The sequence below is a fragment of the Dryobates pubescens genome, chromosome 6 (assembly GCF_014839835.1).
Source record: "Dryobates pubescens isolate bDryPub1 chromosome 6, bDryPub1.pri, whole genome shotgun sequence".
Lineage (NCBI taxonomy): Eukaryota > Metazoa > Chordata > Aves > Piciformes > Picidae > Dryobates > Dryobates pubescens.
The window spans coordinates 12,978,584-12,998,337 of NC_071617.1; the positions used below are offsets into that span (position 1 = coordinate 12,978,584).

The 19,754-nt window shown below is 37.9% G+C and overlaps 1 protein-coding gene across 1 annotated transcript in view; it reads right to left on the reverse strand.

Annotated features, from left to right (window-relative positions):
• AHI1 (Abelson helper integration site 1) overlaps positions 1-19,754 on the reverse strand; it is a 95,180-nt gene that overhangs the window by 49,816 nt on the left and 25,610 nt on the right. Inside the window, exons 13-18 of the mRNA XM_054162615.1 lie at positions 19,489-19,718; positions 18,041-18,132; positions 17,352-17,470; positions 13,989-14,119; positions 12,610-12,750; positions 10,189-10,391 (exon numbers count right to left, since the gene is read on the reverse strand). Of these exons, the coding sequence (XP_054018590.1) occupies positions 10,189-10,391; positions 12,610-12,750; positions 13,989-14,119; positions 17,352-17,470; positions 18,041-18,132; positions 19,489-19,718 (916 nt within the window). The remainder of the gene's footprint in view (positions 1-10,188; positions 10,392-12,609; positions 12,751-13,988; positions 14,120-17,351; positions 17,471-18,040; positions 18,133-19,488; positions 19,719-19,754) is intronic.

Consider the following 19,754-nt stretch of genomic DNA (forward strand, 5'->3'; position numbering starts at 1 on the left):
TCTAATGTATCTAACTACGGTGTTTTGTCATTTAATAAATATCAAACAATTCACCAGGTTTATATAAGGCAGAATACTTGGGAATTGGCAGGTGTAGTGGGATGCAGGTTATTTAGCACTAAAAACAAGTAACTTAATTGGGTCATAGAATGATAGAATAGCATGCTGAAAAGGACCTCAAGAACCATCTGGTCCAACTTTCTTGGCAAAAGCAGAGGATATCTGTATTACTAACATCAGACTTACATCTTAAGGTAACTGGGCTTTGTGTAGCAATATGGCTTTAATTCTGCTGAAAGAAGTCTATAATTAACTGTCTTTTACTAGTCAAGTACTCTCTCAGCTACTGAATTTACTGCAGTATACAAACTTAACGGAATATTAGTAAGTAGTAGTTGTGAAGCATCAGCAGAATGGAGAGGTCTGTTTTTCTCTAAAAAAAAGGGTATCAATCTGCTTTTCTTGTATTTACACACAAAAGTGACAAAGTTTCACTAATACATTTTTTTCTCTGATACAGAGAAATACAGGGGAAAGCCACTAGTTTGTGTGCTTACTCAAACACTGTAAAATAACCTGTTCTGCAAACGTGTCGAGCTCAGCTTCTCAGTGTTTCCTCTTTTCCACCTACTGTCAGCTCCAGGGAGAGTCTTTCTGCAGTAAGATAAATGAGATCTCCCTGCTGTATGACTTCCTTGCTGAGTGCACATTACTCCATTAGTGATACAAATGTATGTTTCCCAGTCAAGTATTTTCATGGAATTTTCTTTCAAATTTGCTATCAAAAAGTTGATTTCACACTACTGAGAAATGAAGATGGGAAAAATCAAACTAAACATAGCAGAGTAGACTAGTCAAAGCTAGCACTTAACAGATGCTTCCAGGATGAACAGTTCATCCTGGAGGGAAACAAATATCATGAGAAATTTGTCTTGTGTTTGTATGAATTATATATTTTTATACATATAATGTATGTAAATTATTCCAGTAGACCATTTAATTAACTTCTCTTTATTTTCCTGCTGTCTTATGCAAACACTTTCTTTTTACCTGCCAAACAGCATGCTTTGAAAACAAATGCAACAGACACTAACACTAGGAGAATGAATGCACACTCCAGAAGATTTAAGAAAACAGACCTTTTTAAATTGTAGAGTTCTATGTTACAACTCTTCCTTCCTCTCCAAGGTGTTAAAAACCAAGATAAACCCCATTTTTATAAAAGATATATTAAAAAGAAAGCTTAAAAATATATTAAATATATATATTATACTATATAATATATATTAAAAAGACAGTCTTACAGTGATTTTTTCCTTCCCTTAACAGCAGTGAAGTTTAGCATAGGTGAGCTATAAAAGATTGCCCATCCAAAGTAAACACAAAATTAGTGTTTGAATGGCTTTTCTCCCACTAGATCTTAAGTATTAGAGATTTAAATAAAACACCCAAAGAGGAAAAAACTCCACAACTATAAAACAGAAGGCGGCTCAGTTAATAATTATTAATGATTCAGCAGAACTATTTCCAGGTGAAGTACATTGTCCTATGAAGAATAATGAATTCCCCTACAACAGACATAAGACTATCTACAGAAGAAAGTGAAGCAATCATCTTTTTTTTTAAATGCATGCTGCGAGAAGTCATTGCCAAATACCTTTACAACGAGTAAAGTTGGCTAAGATAGCCAACCATCAGTCTACTGATTTTTCACAACAGGCTCCTCTTGCTTCACGTACAAACCACAGCTTTATCAAAGACACAGTTTACCACTATCCTGGATTGAGTAAAAGTAAGAGCTGTAACATTCCTGCAGTTTCTGTAGTGAAAAAGGATACCTACATGGTTTTGCCATGTTCAAACGAAGCTGATTTGCATTTTGGTTCGGTTTTTTTTTGGCAAATTACATTTTCAAAGGAACTTGTTTTCAGATTAAAAGTCAATTGCATGACACAAAACCCAAAATACCACAAAACCTGACAAGCAGACAATTACAACTTATCTTTTTCTTTCCCTGAGAATGCAATTTTATGACCTTTGCAATCAATACAATTAGCATTTCTACATATACTTGCAAGTCAAATCAAGTTGTTCATCTCTGTATTACCTCTTACTCTTTAATTTTTAGGCTTCCCTTTTGAAAATGTAGGCCTCTAGGATATGTTTGGGTTTTTTTTTAAAAGGTAGTTAAAAAACATTATTAAACCATGATTCTGCACAATTTAAAAGCTGACAATTGAATTTGAAATAAAAACAAAATACAAATTCTGCTATTTTTCTCAAATGATTGAGGCGACAATGGTTGAACTAGGAGGGCAGTACTACAGCTTTTAAATCTGCAATGCAAGTTTGAATCAAGTGTCCACATATGTAAAAGAACAATGATTTCTATGATAGCATTAGGAAGACTCTCATGAAGGCTGGGATTCTGCTGGGGCAGGTGTCTGGAAATCACTTAGAGACTGAAGTAACTTCTAGACTTAAACCAAAGACAGCTAAATAAAAAATAAAAATATCACATTACACATTCACAAAACCAAAACATACATACTTTGCTATTCTGAAGCAAGTGAGTTTCCTTGACACTCCCTACAGTTCTCTTAATCCAATCATCCTGATCAGGAAGCTCATCTAGATGGCAATAGAGTTCCCTCATAATCTTGTGTGCTTCACTGCTCCATCCCACTGAAGCGCGTAAGTGACCACAGCATGCATATATATATATATATATGAAAATTTAAACTAAAAATTGTTTGATCCTACAGTTTAGAAATAGTCTACAGACTATTTCCTGCTACAGGCTGTTTCCTGCTTTGGCAGGGATGTTGCCCTTGATCTCTGGAGGTCCCTTCCAACCCCTAACATTCTGTGATTCATCACACAGTAACGCAACATAGTCAGTTCCTTGGTTCTGACAGAGTTCTGGCATTTCAATTACAGGTTTGCCATTAAAGCTTTCTTCCTTTTTTTCCTATTCTTAAAAAACCAACCAACAAACCACAAACAAACAGAAAACAAAACAAAGAAGAAATTAAGATTACTATAAATACTTGGAATAGGAAGCGTCTTTCTTTTAGCCACTAGGAAAACCAAACAAATTATTTGTGGAAGACACAAAAAAAGTTAAATAAAGGCTCAGTTATACACAGGCTGTGCAGACTCACTCAGGCATGAAGCACAAAGAGTGCTCCTGGGCTGGCTAAAACTGGCATTCCATCTTAAAGGACATGCCTAGATAAACACATATACCAATATTAGTATCCTAATCTGATATAATGAAAAGAATATTAGTAACTCCTATGCAGAATTATCACACAACCCACTCATACATAGTATGATGTCACACACTATGTATGCTGTATACATACTCCATACATTACTATTCTGTGTTAGGTCAAAGATCTATCTTCTTGTTTTTTTTCCCCAACAACAAACTGTATTAGGTAAGATTCTTAAGTTTAGAGTCATCTTTCTCCTATGGGCTCTTTCACTTTTATCACTCAACAGTTTAGGAACTTCTTGAGCATCAGCTAGCAGTAATATAAATTCACTAGGCCAACAACTTTTGCTGAAAATTTCCTTTACAAATCCTCCCAAAATCCCTGCAAATGTACGTACTCTATGGCCTTCACCACAACTTCTTGCACGTGCCAACTTAAACTGTGAGAAACAATTTCCCCCCCCAATATTGTTCATTATTTATTTTTGTCACAACTTTCCTCTCACTCATCTCCACTTGCACAACCTGCAAAGCTGAGGAGCTCTACTAGTCTATTTAATCTCATTACACAGAAGCTTTTCAATAGCTCTTGGCATTTGTGTTGCTCTTGTTTGAACCTCTGCTCATTTCACTATGTTCTTTTTCAGAAAGAGTAATGAAATATACCAGTGCTGAACATGTGGACTCAGCCTAGATTTCCTAAATAGAAGGGCACAAGCATCCTCCTCATATACATACCTGAATGGATCTTATGATTTGCATGGTTTAGTTGTTTATGTGGGTTGGATTGGTTGATGGGTTGGACGCAATGATCTTGAAGGTCTCTTCCAACCTGGTTTATTCTATGTATTCTATGTATTTTCTAAAAAATACTCAGCTAAAGTTTTGGTCTTTATTATAATGCTTTTTTTAGAATAGAATAGAATAAACCAGGTTGGAAGAGACCTTCAAGATCATCACGTCCAATCTATCAACCAATCCAACCCACCTAATCAATTAAACCATGGCACCAAGCACCCCATCAAGTCTCCACCTGAACGCCTCCAATGATGGTGACTCCACCACCTCCCCAGGCAGCCCATTCCAAAGAGCAATCACTCTCTCTGTATAGAACTTCTTCCTAACATCCAGCCTAAACCTCCCCTGGCTCAGCCTGAGACTGTGTCCTCCTCTTGTGGCTTTTTCCCTCATTTTGTTATGTACAGTTGTGGTGTAGATTGTAGTTTTGCTTTCATTTACTTCCAACTGAGCTGGTCTGGCAAATTTAACATTGGGGGGGAAATTTCAAGCCACCACAAAAGACAAAAACTGGCTTCCTATTCATTTGCAAGTTTTCTTTGGGGAAAAAAACCAAAGAGAAATTTAAAGCAATTCTATGAACCTACTCAGTGAAAGAGGTTTTAAAAATGCTACAAATTTCTTATAAATATGATAGATAAGATTACAGAATAACAATAACTCCTCTGACAATTTATGGATAGAAATCTTGCATTGCAGACATAATCAAGTGACAAAGCTATTTTGGTCTGCACAGACACTGTGGCGTTGCCTCTCACTTGGCCAAAAATATTCACAGAATTGGCAGTGTTTTTACACGAGTCCTCAGTCCTCTGCTTTTCTATCTTCAAGGAAAACTTGTAGTAAGTTACTAAAGAACTCTTCTCTTCTTGACCTGCACTAAAACACAGAAGCCAAGCGTGGTATTTCAGAATCTCCTACAACCAATATGACCAGGAGGACAGATACTTAAAAATGAAAACATATATCACTTTAGCATTCCTCGCTGTCTCTAGGTCTTTGTTGCAGACAAAAGGATAACTTTAGATCTTTTTCCACTTAATGGCTTCCTATCAGTACCATTTTTATGCATTCATTAAAAAAGCTGCATGTTTTTTTTCTGAACAGCAATGGCTTTGATTCTGTTCTGTTTTCACACAACGAGATATATTTTGCATCTCAACCAAAGTCTCAAAGGAGACCATCTGGAAGAAGTACACATATTATTTGATGTATACTGTATCAAAGCATCATGTATAACCACACTTTATAGTCGCACAGCTTAATGATGAAAGTTCAGTACATTTGATGCAATCCAAGGTAAAAGCTTGTGGATTTTCACACAGTACCCACCCTGTTAATGAATTCTGGCACAGTAATAAATTCACTCAAAGGATAAAACCAAATTTAAACAGCTGTATTTCTGTATATAGAAAAGAATACTTTTATATTCTACTTGTCTAATATTGCATTAGAAAATATAACTTCTTAACATCTCTGAGCATCAGAATTTTGATAAACCACTTTGATCACCTTCTAGTAACATTTTCCAGAAATACACAGTGAAATAAAGACTGGAAAAAACAAACATACTCTTAACAAATTTAAAAGTATCCACATGTTAAGAGATGAGGCAGTCAACATATAATTGATTCAAGGACTAGTACTACAGATATAAAGGTTGTCCTCCAGCACTACAAAGCTGTTTTTCTCCTTCAAATTAGAGTAGGCAAGTTTTGACATCTAAAAATCACAACTTTAGAGCTAGGATATTTTATCTTTAAAGGAAACCCTTCTTCCAGTAGCTACATAACTTTGCATAACAAGGGGTGATAAATATTATAAACAGGTATTTTGACTGCTAGATAGAATTCTAGACACACAAATAGTGGCATACAATAAAAAGCACTTATGACTACTTTCAATGACCAGAAATGGGTGTCTTCCCATCAAAAACTTCTCTGCATAGAAACATACATCACCTTTAGTTTCTTGAGGCAAAGATAAATAACAACTACTGCCAAGATTCACAATACTGAAATTTCCCTATGTGGTAAAAAAATAAACTCTGCATTCTGGTTTCATGCAGAAACTAGTACTTACCTTTTTTTTTAAAGGAAATGTCCTACCTTTTGTGAGTTGATAAAGCTTTAGCTCAATGGTCAGATCTTGGTTCTAATTACACTTTTTTTGGTCTAACAATTTTCTGGGCTAACAAGAAGAAAAGGGACTTCCCTGTATCGCAGAATGTTAGGGGCCAGAAAGGACCTCAATAGATCATACAGTCCAACCTCCCTGCCAGAGCAGGATAACCTATACCAGATCACACAGGAATGCATCCAGGTGGGTCTTGAATATCTCTAGAAAGGGAGACTCCACAACCCCCCAGGCAGCTTGTTCCAGTGTTCCATCACCCTCATAGGGGAAAAAAAATTTCCTATTTACGTGGAAGTCCCTAAACCTCAGCTTCTACCCACTGCCCCTTGTTCTGTCATTGGGCATCACCAAGTAGAGCCTGGCTCCATCCTCTTGGCATTCACCCTTTACATATTCATTAACATTACTGAGGTCACCCCTCTTCCCCAAGCCAAAAAGCCCCAGCTCCCTCAGTCTCTCCTCACAAGGAAGATATTCCACTCTCTTCATCATTTTTGTGGCTCTGTACTGGACTCTTTCAAGCAGTTCCCTGTCCTTCTTGAACTGAGGGGCCCAAAACTGGACACAATATTCCAGATGAGGTCTCACCAGGGCAGAGTAGAGGGGGAGGAGAACCTTGCTCAACCTACTAACCACAGCCCTTCTGGCCATTGGAATGAGCTGCCCAGGGAGGTGGTGGAGTCACTGTCCTTGGAGGTGTTGAAAAAAGGATTGGATGTGGCACTTGAAGCCATGGTTTAGTAGTCATGAGGTGTTGGGTGACAGGTTGGACTTGATCTCTGAGGTCTTTTCCAACCTTATTGATTCTATGAAATACACACAACACCTGAATTCTCATTTGGATTTGTATATTCCAATCCTACCACAGGGTGCCCTGCCTCCCCTGTGTGTGGCCTAATAAAGACTCCTTTCACCATTTTCACTTTTCTGTACCCAGATGTATTAGCACACTCTAAGATATGTGGCTGAGTGGCCTATCTTGATGAGCACTTCAGTGAAGCATGTATGTAAGTAGCATTCCAGCGAGCATTCCGGCAAAGCCTGCACTTAGTTATATGCATCATTTTTCACATGAAAAGGGAGTTGAACTCATAAATCATATAATGTTCTGGGCCAGAAGGGACCTCCAGAGGTCATCTAGTCTGACCTCCCCACAGTTAACAGGGACATCCCCAACTAGATGAGGCTGCCCAGGGCCTTGTCGAGCCTCACCTAGACTCACCCTGAGTATCTCCAGGGAAGGAGCCTCAACCATCTCCCTGGGCAACCTGTTCCAGCGTTCCACTACCTCACAGTGAAGACCTTGCTCCTAACATCCAATCTAAATCTGCTCTTCTCCAGGTTAAAGCCATTGCCCCTTGTCCTGTCACTGCAGGCCCTTGCAAACACTCTCCCCATTCTTGTAGGCCCCCTTCAGGTACTGGAAGGCTGCTATTACGTCTCTCTGGAGCCTCTTCTCAAGGTTGAACAACCCCAGCTCTCTCAGCCTGTCCTTGTAGCAGAGACGCTCCAACCCCCTTATCTTTTTTGTGGCCCTCTTCTGGACCCTCTCCACCAGGTCCATGTTATTCCTATACTGAGGGCTCCAGACCTGGACACAGTACTTCAGGAGAAGTCTCACCAGAGCAAAGTGGCAGAATCACCTCTCTGGATCTGCTGGCAATGCATCTTTTGATGCAACCCAGGATGTGATTGACCTTTTGGGCTGCAAGTACACACTGTCTGTTCATGTCCAGATTCTCATCCATCAGCAACCCCAAGCCCTTTTCATCAGGGCTGCTTTCTAACACCTCATCCCCTAGTCTGTACAGATATAGCAAGCACTGTTGCAGCCCAGGTGCAGAATCCTGTGCATGCACATCACAAACTGTAACTCCCAATTATGAATTAGTAGATGTATTTATTATACTCTGGGGCTGCCCAGAACGTCTTGCAATACATGCAGGCAATACTGCACCCACATGCAAGAAACGATCCTATTCCTACTTGGGAAGAAGGTACCCTGAGTTCCCCAAGTCTCATGTTGGATTGCTGAAAAGAGGAGTATGAGAAGAAATCCCTCCCAGTATCTTAGTGGATCATAAAGCCCTGCAAGGAAGCACTCTTGATTTTTTTTTATAATCATCACTGTTATGTGACAGACATCAAACTGGATGTGGACTTTCAACCACAGTCCCTCACTATTTGGAAATGCACTTGGGGAAAGACTCAGATGACCCTTATGACATCTCCCATAGATATATGGTCCATTGGGAGCTACTTTGGAGAATGCTGAACAAAACCTTTGTCTGCCTTACTCACCCCAAGCTGTTGATTGAGCAATAGGAATCTAGGCTTACAAAACTCCTATGGCTGAAAGTTATTCCCCCAAACATAGTGGTAGGCTTATCTATTTGATCTAGCTACATCGTTCCACAGAACCACTACATGGTTTTGCTAAACTAGATTTGTCTTCCACAGCCCAGAAACACTGGCTAATCAGGGATTAAACAGCTGCAATGACAAAGACTCTCAAAAAGGCATTATCCTTGTCTTTTTCCTCAGAAGACATCCAGAAAAGTAAAATTTATTTCTTCTAGAATGTTTTCCTGGAGTACTTGTTTCAGACACAAGGTAACATGCTCATTTTCTCCATACGTGCCTCTCTCTGGCTGATAACTTGAAGGCACTAAGGTCCACCTGTAGATAAACTCGAACAAAATAAGCAGAAAACAGAAACAAGGCTTGCTTCCTTTAATTTCAAAGGCTACTACATGCAATTGTAAAGGCAGCAGTAACATGCTATCATTACCCATGTGAGCTTTCTTTTGGATAGTTTCAAAGCACAGGCCAAATGGGGATGTCCAGGTCAGGCAATAAAACTAGACTTAATCCAAAGCAAAACTCCTAAAACATGATGAACATCCTTATCAACAACTGCTTTCATTATTTATCTCTTTCTTTTGCACTTCCTTACTTATTAATACAGAGAAAGCCTAAAGCTGCATAAAAAAAATAATCATCTATATGCACTCAAATTTACTTAACAATGCAAAATAGTAAATATAACCCCAAATGCAGTTCATGCCACTGCAAACAGTAATTATACCTCCACAGTGCTACTGAGGATTATTCTATATTATCCTTGGCTGTAAAATTGTCCCAGTTAAATTTATTGCCAATTACAAATCTTTAATTACTGATTTAGGTATTGAGACACCGCATACATAGTCAAGCAAACACCCAAAGAAAACTTTTCCACCCTCTTTGTCTCAGCTTCACTTCAGACACCTCTCTTTCCTCATTTCTAGTCTCCAGACTCTTTGCTTTTGCCATTATGTTACACTCAGTCCCTTTGGGAAGGTGACAGGTGGTGCAGGAGAGTGAGGGTACTGCGCAGCACCTGGCTCTTTCTGCCTCTCTCTGTTTCTTACTCCTTTCAACAGTGTGGGTCTCCACAGGCCAAAAAAGCTGCTCCTTCTCCTGTATCCCCACTTGTAACTCCTAACATGTTTTCCTTTGCATTTCCTCCATGCTGGTATCTCCTGTCTGTAGTAGCTACTGACCTTTAGTAAACCGATTCTTCCGAGGTGCAATCAGGCTCTTCTGTTTGGTTCCATTTCAGCTGTACAGTGTGTCTGCATTGCCCTTTGCAGAGTTGGAGGGAAATGGCTTTGCCCAGCACAGGGTAGTCTGTAATCTCTTCCCACACAGGTCAGTGCTGAAGCCCCCTGCCACTAACCCCCTGCCATTTAGGCCACATAAAATTCTAAAGCTCAGTTGTAATGATCTATAGTATGAATCATATGAGCAGCAAGGGACCTTGACAAAAATCATTAAACATCTCTTGTAACCAGTATGTGATAAACCAAAATAGCTTTGGTTTATATGATGAATCTCTTCTAAAGACCTACTTACAGGTACATTAATGTATTAGTTTCTGAAGAACAGATTTCTAGACTACATATATAAGTTTCGTCACATATCCCAGTTCCAGAACATGAACTTCAGCTGAGAAGACAACATAATTCTGGAAAATAATTAAATTGACTTACCATTACAGAATCAAGTTTGTGTTTCACCTTCTGCATTCTCATTGATGCTCTTGCAACACTGACAAACTGATCTGCTGGGGACATCACTGAACTTTTTTGTACAGGAATTTCAGAAAAACTGCTAAGGAAATGTGGTCCTCTTGGTGCAGCTGTAGTAAGGGATGAACTGAGATCTTTTATGAGTTCAGCTTCCTGTTGTGCAACTGCAGAAATAACCAATATTAAAGTGTCAGGTGAAGTCTTATGTTGCCATAGAAAAAAATTATTGAATGCTTGCTCTCCTTTTGCCAGTCATGTCTTCAAACACCATCAGAATCTGTATTAATAGTGCTACATGACAAACCTGAAAATTACTTAAAATTTTCCCCACACTACTCCATACCCACCTAACTCTCCCTTCTGTGATGTGTTCAGTAACAGCACACACAGACCTGGTATTTTTCTTTGCTTATAAACAATATTTACCATGCAGAAATATTGGGGAGGAGAAGAGAATGGAAATTTTTAAAGGCAATGAAGTTCTAGAGCTTCCACTGACTTCAACCTGGCTATTTTACTAGTGCATTTCACCTTTTTTCCAGCCTAGCTCAAGTCAGCTTATTATACTTAATTGAAATTTCAAAAGTTGCTACATGTACATACAGCCATGGAAGGCACTCTTAGGAGGTAGCCCACTCTAGAATAAGGCACTTAGAGGACACAGCCTCAAGCTGCGCCAGGGGATGTTTAGGCTCGAGGTGAGGAGAAAGTTCTTCACTGAGAGAGTTGCTGGCCATTGGAATGTGCTGCCCAGGGAGGTGGTGGAGTTGCCGTCCCTGGCGGTGCTCACGAGGGGATTGGATGTGGCACTTGGTGCCATAGTCTAGTAGGCATGAGGTCTTGGGTGACAGGTTGGACTTGATGATCTTTGAGGTCTTTTCCAACCTTATTGATTCTATGATTGATAAAAGTTGTGCTTATTATCATTTAAACAGGTTGAGTTTTGCAATTTCTTGTACTATGGTCTCAGCCAACAAAGGTAAAAAAAATTCTTCATGCAAGTTTTGTCCAGGATATTCATAAAGCTGTTGGTGTACATAAAACACTTTCAAAAACTGTGTCAGTGACTAAAATTAGTATTACTATATGATTAACTCTTTCAACACTAGGGCAGTAAGATTATCTTCTGAAAGCTGTGTGTGTGCTTTTAACCAAAAAAAAGGAACAAAAAGTTAGTAACTGTCAATGTAGAAAAGACAACAGCTTATGCAAAATCTTACAGTCACCAGTGACTTAGTTAAGCAGATTATACAAGTAAGTACCAGAATGGTATCTGTGTGATCTCTAAATATACATTCACACGTACATGTATTTTATACTACTCTATTAGCTTTTTGAAGACTCACTGTCTCCTTAACAGTCAAAAGCATCTTAAAGAAATCCTTCACCCCCACAATTTTCCATTTCTTTCTAGAAGGCAGATCTTACTGGGTTGAAGCTTAACACTGGGTATTGATTGTAAAAATTGCTCCACTCTATTTTCTGCAAAAGTCAACCAGTTCAACAGACAAACAACCTAAACTGTGAAAATTGATATGACTAAATTCATTACCACAAGTTGCTTAAAAAGCAAAATGTAGAAAGACAGGATTAGCTTTAGAAATCTAATTTCATCGCAAATATAACTCAAACAAAAATATTTTACAGATAGGCAAAACTTATCACATAATTTGTATTAACATTATCCCCTGCCCAGATGCAACATGACATCTGAAACAATGTCCTTAATTGAAACGACACTGCTAAAAGCTAACCACAAAAACACAACTGACAGAAAAGCCTGCAAAGAACAAGCTAAAATGTATCCTAGACAAAATAAAATTTAAGTTAGCATTTATCACCATCTTCTTTTTAATGTAACATGTGGAATAAATAGGTTTCTCCCATAACCACATCACAGATGTTACACCTGTTTATTAAATAACCTGTACTCTCTCACTGGTTTCTATATAGCTCCTCAATGTTATTTTCTAACAGCCAGCACAAAATACTGAGTTGTTCATTATTTTTCAGAAGGATATCATTTTCTGGCTCCATAATCCTTGATGCTGAAAAGGAACATTAAAATATTTGTGCAAAGGTGCCAATATATGAAGAATTGTTGTAAAAATCACACAGGATCGCATACAGGAACACATTAAAAACTGAGGTTGCAAGGCACCTCTGATGACTGGCAGGAACAAAGCCCCTGCTCAAAGTAGAGTCATCTAGAGCTGGATGCTTGGCATCATGTCCAGTTTATTTTTTGCTGTATGCCAGGGTAAAGATATGTATTATCATCAAATGACTTTTTCCTTCAAGAGAAGTACAAAGACAAGAAAATAACTTCTACAAACACAGTATTTACAGGCATGCATCAACACAAATAAATTTGTACTGTACCTTTATAATCATATATGTATACAAGTATTGGCTGGTTTTGACCAAAGGCACAAAATGACACCATGTGTTCATGTGGATGAAAGGCAACATCACGAAGCGGAGATGTGAAGGAGAGTTCAGAATATATGGCCACCTGATCGCCTACAGAAGTGAAATATGTTTATTGATACCATAAAACCACATTTGATAGAGCAAAGTAACAGTTTGTTAAAGCATGCATTACTACAGAACAGTGAAGGCCTGTGTAAATAAATACAATTCTGTCAATCTTCTTATTAAAGAGTACTATTTGGCATAAACCACAAAACAGTGTATGCTTCTGAGTTACTGACTAAGTGAGAAAAGGCAGTGCTGTTGCAACAGCTGCAGGAAACCCCAGAGGATGCATCAGGTTAGCTGAGTTCTCTTGTACTGATAAGCAAGTTCTGGAAAGGTGGCGTTCCACAGTTTGTGCTTGAGCTTTGCCAGAGATAACTATCTTAGTTGTGGATTTCAATTATATAATATTGGTAATAGGAGTGAAAGGTGATCACAAAATTATTGAAAAGATTAATACAATCAGCTCTTCAGCTGATGGAAGTAGAGTGTCTAAGCAACAGGAAGAGCATACCAGTAAGTTCCTCTCTCCTTTTATTGATTTTTAAAAGTTTTCAGACAAATTATGTCATGGCCTAGATGCAAGCTAATATAGTTGGAAACATAGAAAGAAATTCAAACCAGAACTACTGGTTAGCTGCCAGTTCAAAAATACCTATTTTTTCCTTTAAAAAATATTATTTAAATCATAACTGGAGACTGGAGAATATAATGTCATCAAAACAAAAAAGTGCATTCTGCTACCTCTACTGTTATTTGTGTCCCCAAACAAAAATGACAAACCCTTTATCTTACATTTGCTTAATATTTTCCCAGAAATATTTTGGTAGACATTTTGAAATTACTGAGTTTGAGGAGCAATTCACAAAGAAACCTTACATTCCAAAGGCCAAAACTAATCAGAATCTCTGACCACTGTTTGGAAACAAAGCCTAATTTCCAAATTCAAACACCACAAGAGAAAGACTGATCTGACTTACAACATTTTCTGCATTCTGTTCTAAGACCCTCATCCACACTAGAGAATTGCAGTACACAAAAAACTGAGATTCAGGTACTCCATTCCTGTTGGATATTGTAAAACTACCTCTGCCTATTAATTTCCTCTAGAGAATTACATCTTAGATATTTAGTAATAGCCATCTAAAAGGTAGAGCTAAGGTTTCAGAATTTAACATCATCTTACTGAAGTTTCATTCCATATCAAAAGTGTTTCAATAAAGCTTACAAAACCCTTTCTCTCTTGGCCTTGACAACCTGGCTTAAGATTATAAAATAGTTACCTGTTTCTGGATTCCAAACATAAGCCTTTCCATCTTCGCTTCCAGAAAACAGGAAGGTACCACACGGTGTTAAGGTGCTATGGATCTTTTCTCTGTAATTTGTAGCACCTATGTATTTCTTTGTAGCCAAGCTAGAGACAAAGAGCATCTTGAAAATGTAGCAGATACTTCAGAAGAGAAAATCCAACTTTTATGCGTCAATCCCCTCCTCTGTTCCTCAAAATAATCAATACACTTTGCATCCTAAACAGATACGCAAGCACCCACCTATTGCATAGTGCAGTGTTTACCCTTTCTTTTCCCTGGTTTTCATAATGCACCTGAAATTACAGATGAAAGTGTACATCCCCGTCTTTCAACAGAGAATGGAAACACTCAGATGTAGAGAGTGGATACAGACGTAGTAATTTACATTTTCTTGATCCCAGGCTTTGCAAAATTGGGGAAATTGGCACTATTACTCCAAGCTCTGCCAAAAACCTTTTCATTACGCTTCCGGACTTGATTACATTCCAGTAGTGCTTAAATTTATCCAGCAGCTCTCTTCAGCTTTTCACATTTGGTTAGAAAACCAGCAGTAGAATCAACACATTTCAGACTTCAATTTTGGTTTACTATTAAAATTCATACTTTTAATATTGCTTTGCAACTTAGGTATCCTAATCTTTTTTTTCAGTAGAACGCTACTGGTCAGTGCAGTAATGATGACCAACTAAGGAACTGCTGTCAAAAAGAGTGTAGGCATCAAGAAAGAATCTGCAAAAGGATTTAAAGAAGCATAAGGCATGCTTGTAAGAGGCCATATCAAACATGAAGTATAGGTTGGAAAGTGATAGGAAAGTTCAAAATGCAGACTAACACAGCAATAATACTACAATGCAGAACCTGAAACAAGAAGATTGGTACTAGGCCACAAAACCCCTTAAAGACAGAAGACAGCAATTTTTAAAATGTGCTACTGCAGAAACAATGGAGGTGCTCTGGGAGAAGTGCAGGGGAAGCTTTAACAGGCAAACTTCAACAATATTCTAAGTATACCCTAGATACAAGCCTGCTTGGCAAACAAGAGAAAAGGATGTTTTAATGAGCACAGTATAAGACCATATTAGCCCAAATGGAAGCTTCAGTTGTGTGAATAATAAAGATAGTATCTCTCAGATGTCATGTAGAAGAGCTCTGCAAGATGTAAAACTAACCTGCATGTGAAACCCCAAGCAGAGGTCTGAACCAAAACCAAATCCCTCATCACATACCTGAGTGACAGGACAGCAGCATTATCAAAAAGGATCAAAAAGACAAGTTGAAAGAGGAAAGTTAAGAACAACTGGCTGTCAATCAAAATGAATTGTGTTGATCTGTGACCTCCACCCCCTCTTTTCTCATGCAGGGAATGAACAGTTAATGCTGACGTGTACAATTATCACTGCGGGGTATCTGACCTTGTGGTTTACTGATAGACTTAAGCCAATGGTGGTCAAAGCAGCAGTCCTGCTGCTGTCCTCTCCACCCTTATTTTCCCAGGCTCTCCCTCATTTCTTCTCTAATGTTTGGGCAGCTATCAGATGAGTTAGATCAGATAGTTGATTACAATGAAAATTAATCATTTGTGTTTGCAGGCTGATTTTGAGTCGGATCAGTTCACTGATCTGTCTTACCCTGCATCAGAAGATCTCTAGAGATGATAAAAAGGAAATGCTAGGAATACATGACCAAAGGTATGGAGATAGGAGGAGATGGTTTGTCCTATGGATAAACTGACTTAAAGTAACTGGAAAACTGCACACCATATTAACCCCTTCTTAAATATCAATACATAAGTCCATTTTATTCTGTCTAAAAATCTGCACTTTTTAGGAATGGTAGAGGTAGAACACTATCTGCTTCAACACCTGCAGGTTTCCTTCTGTTAATCCACCAATTTTAGACTTCAACTGAGTGGATATTTTAGCCTTCTAACATGGCCATTATTATTTATCATTTATAGTAAAAGATGAAGAATGCACTGCAAGACTGGAAAGTCTTCTGCCAGTTCAAACATCCAACATATTAACTGAAAGTGAGATTTCCCGAGGCAGGATATAGATGTACAAAAATAAGTTACAAAATAATGTCTCATGCTACTGGAGTGCAAAGGTATTTCCCTCAGGTCATTTCATGTAGATCATGAGGGACCTATGAGGGACCTATGATTTTCTGCATGGGGAGAGGAGGAAGGGAACCCATCAAATTAAGGGCAAATGTTAAAAAGAGTGTTTGTATTTTTAATCTCCTGCCGTTGGACTCTGCCCATCTGTCCAGCCTGTCAAGGTCCCTCTGCAGAGCCTCTCTACCCTCCAGCAGATCAACTCCTGCCCCCAGCTTGGTGTCGTCAGCAAATTTACTGATGATGGACTCGATGCCCTCATCCAGATCATCAATAAAGATGTTAAAGAGCATGGGGCCCAGCACTGATCCTTGGGGCACACCACTAGTGACTGGCTGCCAGCCGGTTTATTCTATTCTATTCTATTTAATATGACTTTACAGAACAGAACATTCAGATGCGTCATGTGTGTAACTGACAGGAGTGAAACTCTTCTCAATTTCAGACAGTGAAAGGACAAAATGGAATGTGCACAAATTGAAATACAGGAAATTCTGTTTAAGAGGATTTTTTTTTTCCTTATTTTACGCTGAGGTTGAAGAAACACTAGACCATGGTCAGCACACAACTCTCCATCCCTTGAGATATTCAAAGACCAACTCATCAAATCTCTGAGTAACATGCTTTCACGCTTTGATTATTGGGGTTGAACTGGACAACCTCATAGACTCATGTGATTCTGTGATAGTCCTTTTTTTTTTATTGTAGTTTATTGTTAAACACTAATGTTCATAACTGTTAAAAACAAGAAAATTATCAAAACCTAAGTTAAAAGTATCTCACAGCCTGCTTAATGTACCATAATATGTGTATCACTTCATTTTTCAGTATTTATGACAATTTTCCTTCCATTTTATCATCAAAATACTCTTCTCAGAATCTTAACAATGAGAAACTAACACACAAATGAATGTCATTTTCACACCCAGATTGCATTTTTAAAAGTGCATTCCATTTTTATGAGACTAGTGTCTTCTCCTTCATGCCACATTAAACTATCAAGTAGTTTAACAAATTTTGGATACTCTATTCTAAAAGACAACCAGTATCACACTAATGGTCTGCAATATGACAGGGCTTTCAAATAATTTCCTAACCCTAATATTGCTATCCTTGCTTATTAGGACTCCAGAACAGTTAATAATTTTATGTTATTTCATTTCCCCAAGTAAGTTTTCAACTAAAAGGAAATACACATTTGTCACCACAAATCTACTTACATTCTGAGATCCATGATTCTCAGGGTACTGTCTTTAGCATGGATTAATAAACGTCTTCCATTTGGATGCATCTCCAAATGATTTATTGGTGTTCCTTTAATATCATTTTCTGCTATTTCCTACACAAAGAAGGTAAGTAAATTAAAAAATTATAACTGTGCTTTAAACCTCATGGGTTTACACATTAGTATTCATTTTTATCTTACATTACTCTTTCTCTGCCTCCTTCACTCTATTTGGTTAAGGAAAAAGTTTGTTCCTACATCAAGGCACTCAACATTTCACAACCATAAAGCAGATTGTGAACTTCTGAAACAGAGCTGACAATAAAAATGTTGACTGAACATTAGGCCTTTAAGGCATGGACAAGGGTAATTTGTAAAGCCTGTGGCCTATTTTATTGCTGTCTCTAGAAAACAAACCTAATATACCTGTAAGAAAAATGTTCTTAAACCTCAAGCATTTTCATGTTTTATACACAAAAAAATTAAGATGCAAAACTGTTCAAAAGATTTAAAGTTAGTGAATCCCAGCACGTACCATCAGCTCTTCTGTGCCTTTATTTAAAGGAAATGTAAGTTTTCAGTTAAACAAAAGTTAATGTATAGAAAATTTGACTTAAAATCAAATGTCTGGATTTGGAACAGTTCACACAGAAGTTACAATGCCAGTTTAAGAAACTTGTATACCTTATTAATCTTCCAGTGTGGAGAACTTCCTCTGGCAGATGTATCCCAAACTATTATCAGTCCTGAACTATCTCCTGAGAACATGTGGAGCCCTGTGAAATAGAAGAATAACACACAAAGAATTAAAAAAAGTATGTATGAACAAGAAACAACCTTTTTGTCTTTTGTGAATAGGTGAAGAGCAATTACTTCCGCTCTTTTGCTATGATATACTCATTGCAAATACATTTGGTTCATACTGCATGAGGTAAGTTCATACATAATTTGGATTCAGCACTGAAGTCAGATAACAGGGTGCTGAATACTCATTCAAGGTTTTCCATTTTGACTCATATTATAGTACCAGCAAAAAATAAGCATTTATAGCTCAATAAGCTTCACATGATAACCTACTGCTTACCTATATGTTCACTGAGAGCATCCTGAACAAGAATAATACTGGTTTCCAACAGATGTTCTTAAATTAAGCACAAATACTTATTCTCTATACAAAAGCAACTCTTTTCTCTTCATAGCTCCTACTCCAGTGAACACCTCCCAAAATGAACCATGCAATTACTAATGATGTCATTAATATTAGAAAAAGTCAAACACTTCCAAGTATCTTATTCATTCATCAATCTTCAACTCTTCCCACCCTCCACTACACTACATGACTCACAGATGTTAATCTACCAGTTAACATTAACATTATTTGCAGTGGTCAAATTTCTGCCTTTCTCTCAAATTTTCACATTCTTTATCCATGTTGTAAAGTTCATTGTTTTCTCACTTCAGTCTAGCATTACAATTCTCACAATCTAAGTACTGCTACCTCATTTTCTTTACCTTTGTACTGCGTTGGTAACTTTGAATGGCAGTATGGCGGAGCTGTCTTTGACACTGATCTGATCATGCAATCTCCTCTTCTGAAACTCTGTTTCAAGAATTCTCTAGAAGCTGGTTTCAGATTGCCTGCTTTTGCTTTTTAGTACATAATTCACCTACCTAGAAGGGTTCTAGCTGAATCTGTCTTTTTTAAAACTCTACTAATTCCTATGCTTTCCACCTGCATCCCGATGCATTTGTCTCCTCTAAGCAGCAGCACCTGTGCTTTATGTTCTGCTAATTTTTGCTGCAATGTGTACAAAGTCTTAGCTAGCTAATAATAGCTAGTTATAGGGAGAGTGAAAACTAAATTGTGTCCAAATTGCCCAGTCATCATTGCCTGACCTTTACATATTTGTGTGCCTACATTTAAATTATCTGAATTTTCTCAGTTTATAGAAGGGACTACGCATCCCTTTGTTCCTCATCATAATAAAGGATTAATTGCAAACACAGCTAAAACTATTCTGTTGTATCATTTCACACTGCCTCCTCTAACAAAGCAAACTAAGTAACACTCCAGTTTGTCTTCAACTAAACAGAAGATTATTTGAAAAAGTATTACTAAGCACAGTACATACCTTCTGCATCAAAGCAAAGGGTGTTGACGAAACTTTTGTGACCATCAAGCTCCTGTAGCAGTTGCCCATGGATTTCTTTCACATTTGCATTCCAGATTCTAATCACTGAGTCGTAACATCCTGTCACCACCAACGAGTCAGCAGTTGGGTGGTACTTTGCAGTGTAGACAAATGAAGGATGAGGGAAAACTCTCACTGCAGATGCTGCCTGTGTTTCTATTTTCCACATTCTAAAAGGAAAGGATGTTAGGATACCTACTGTACAA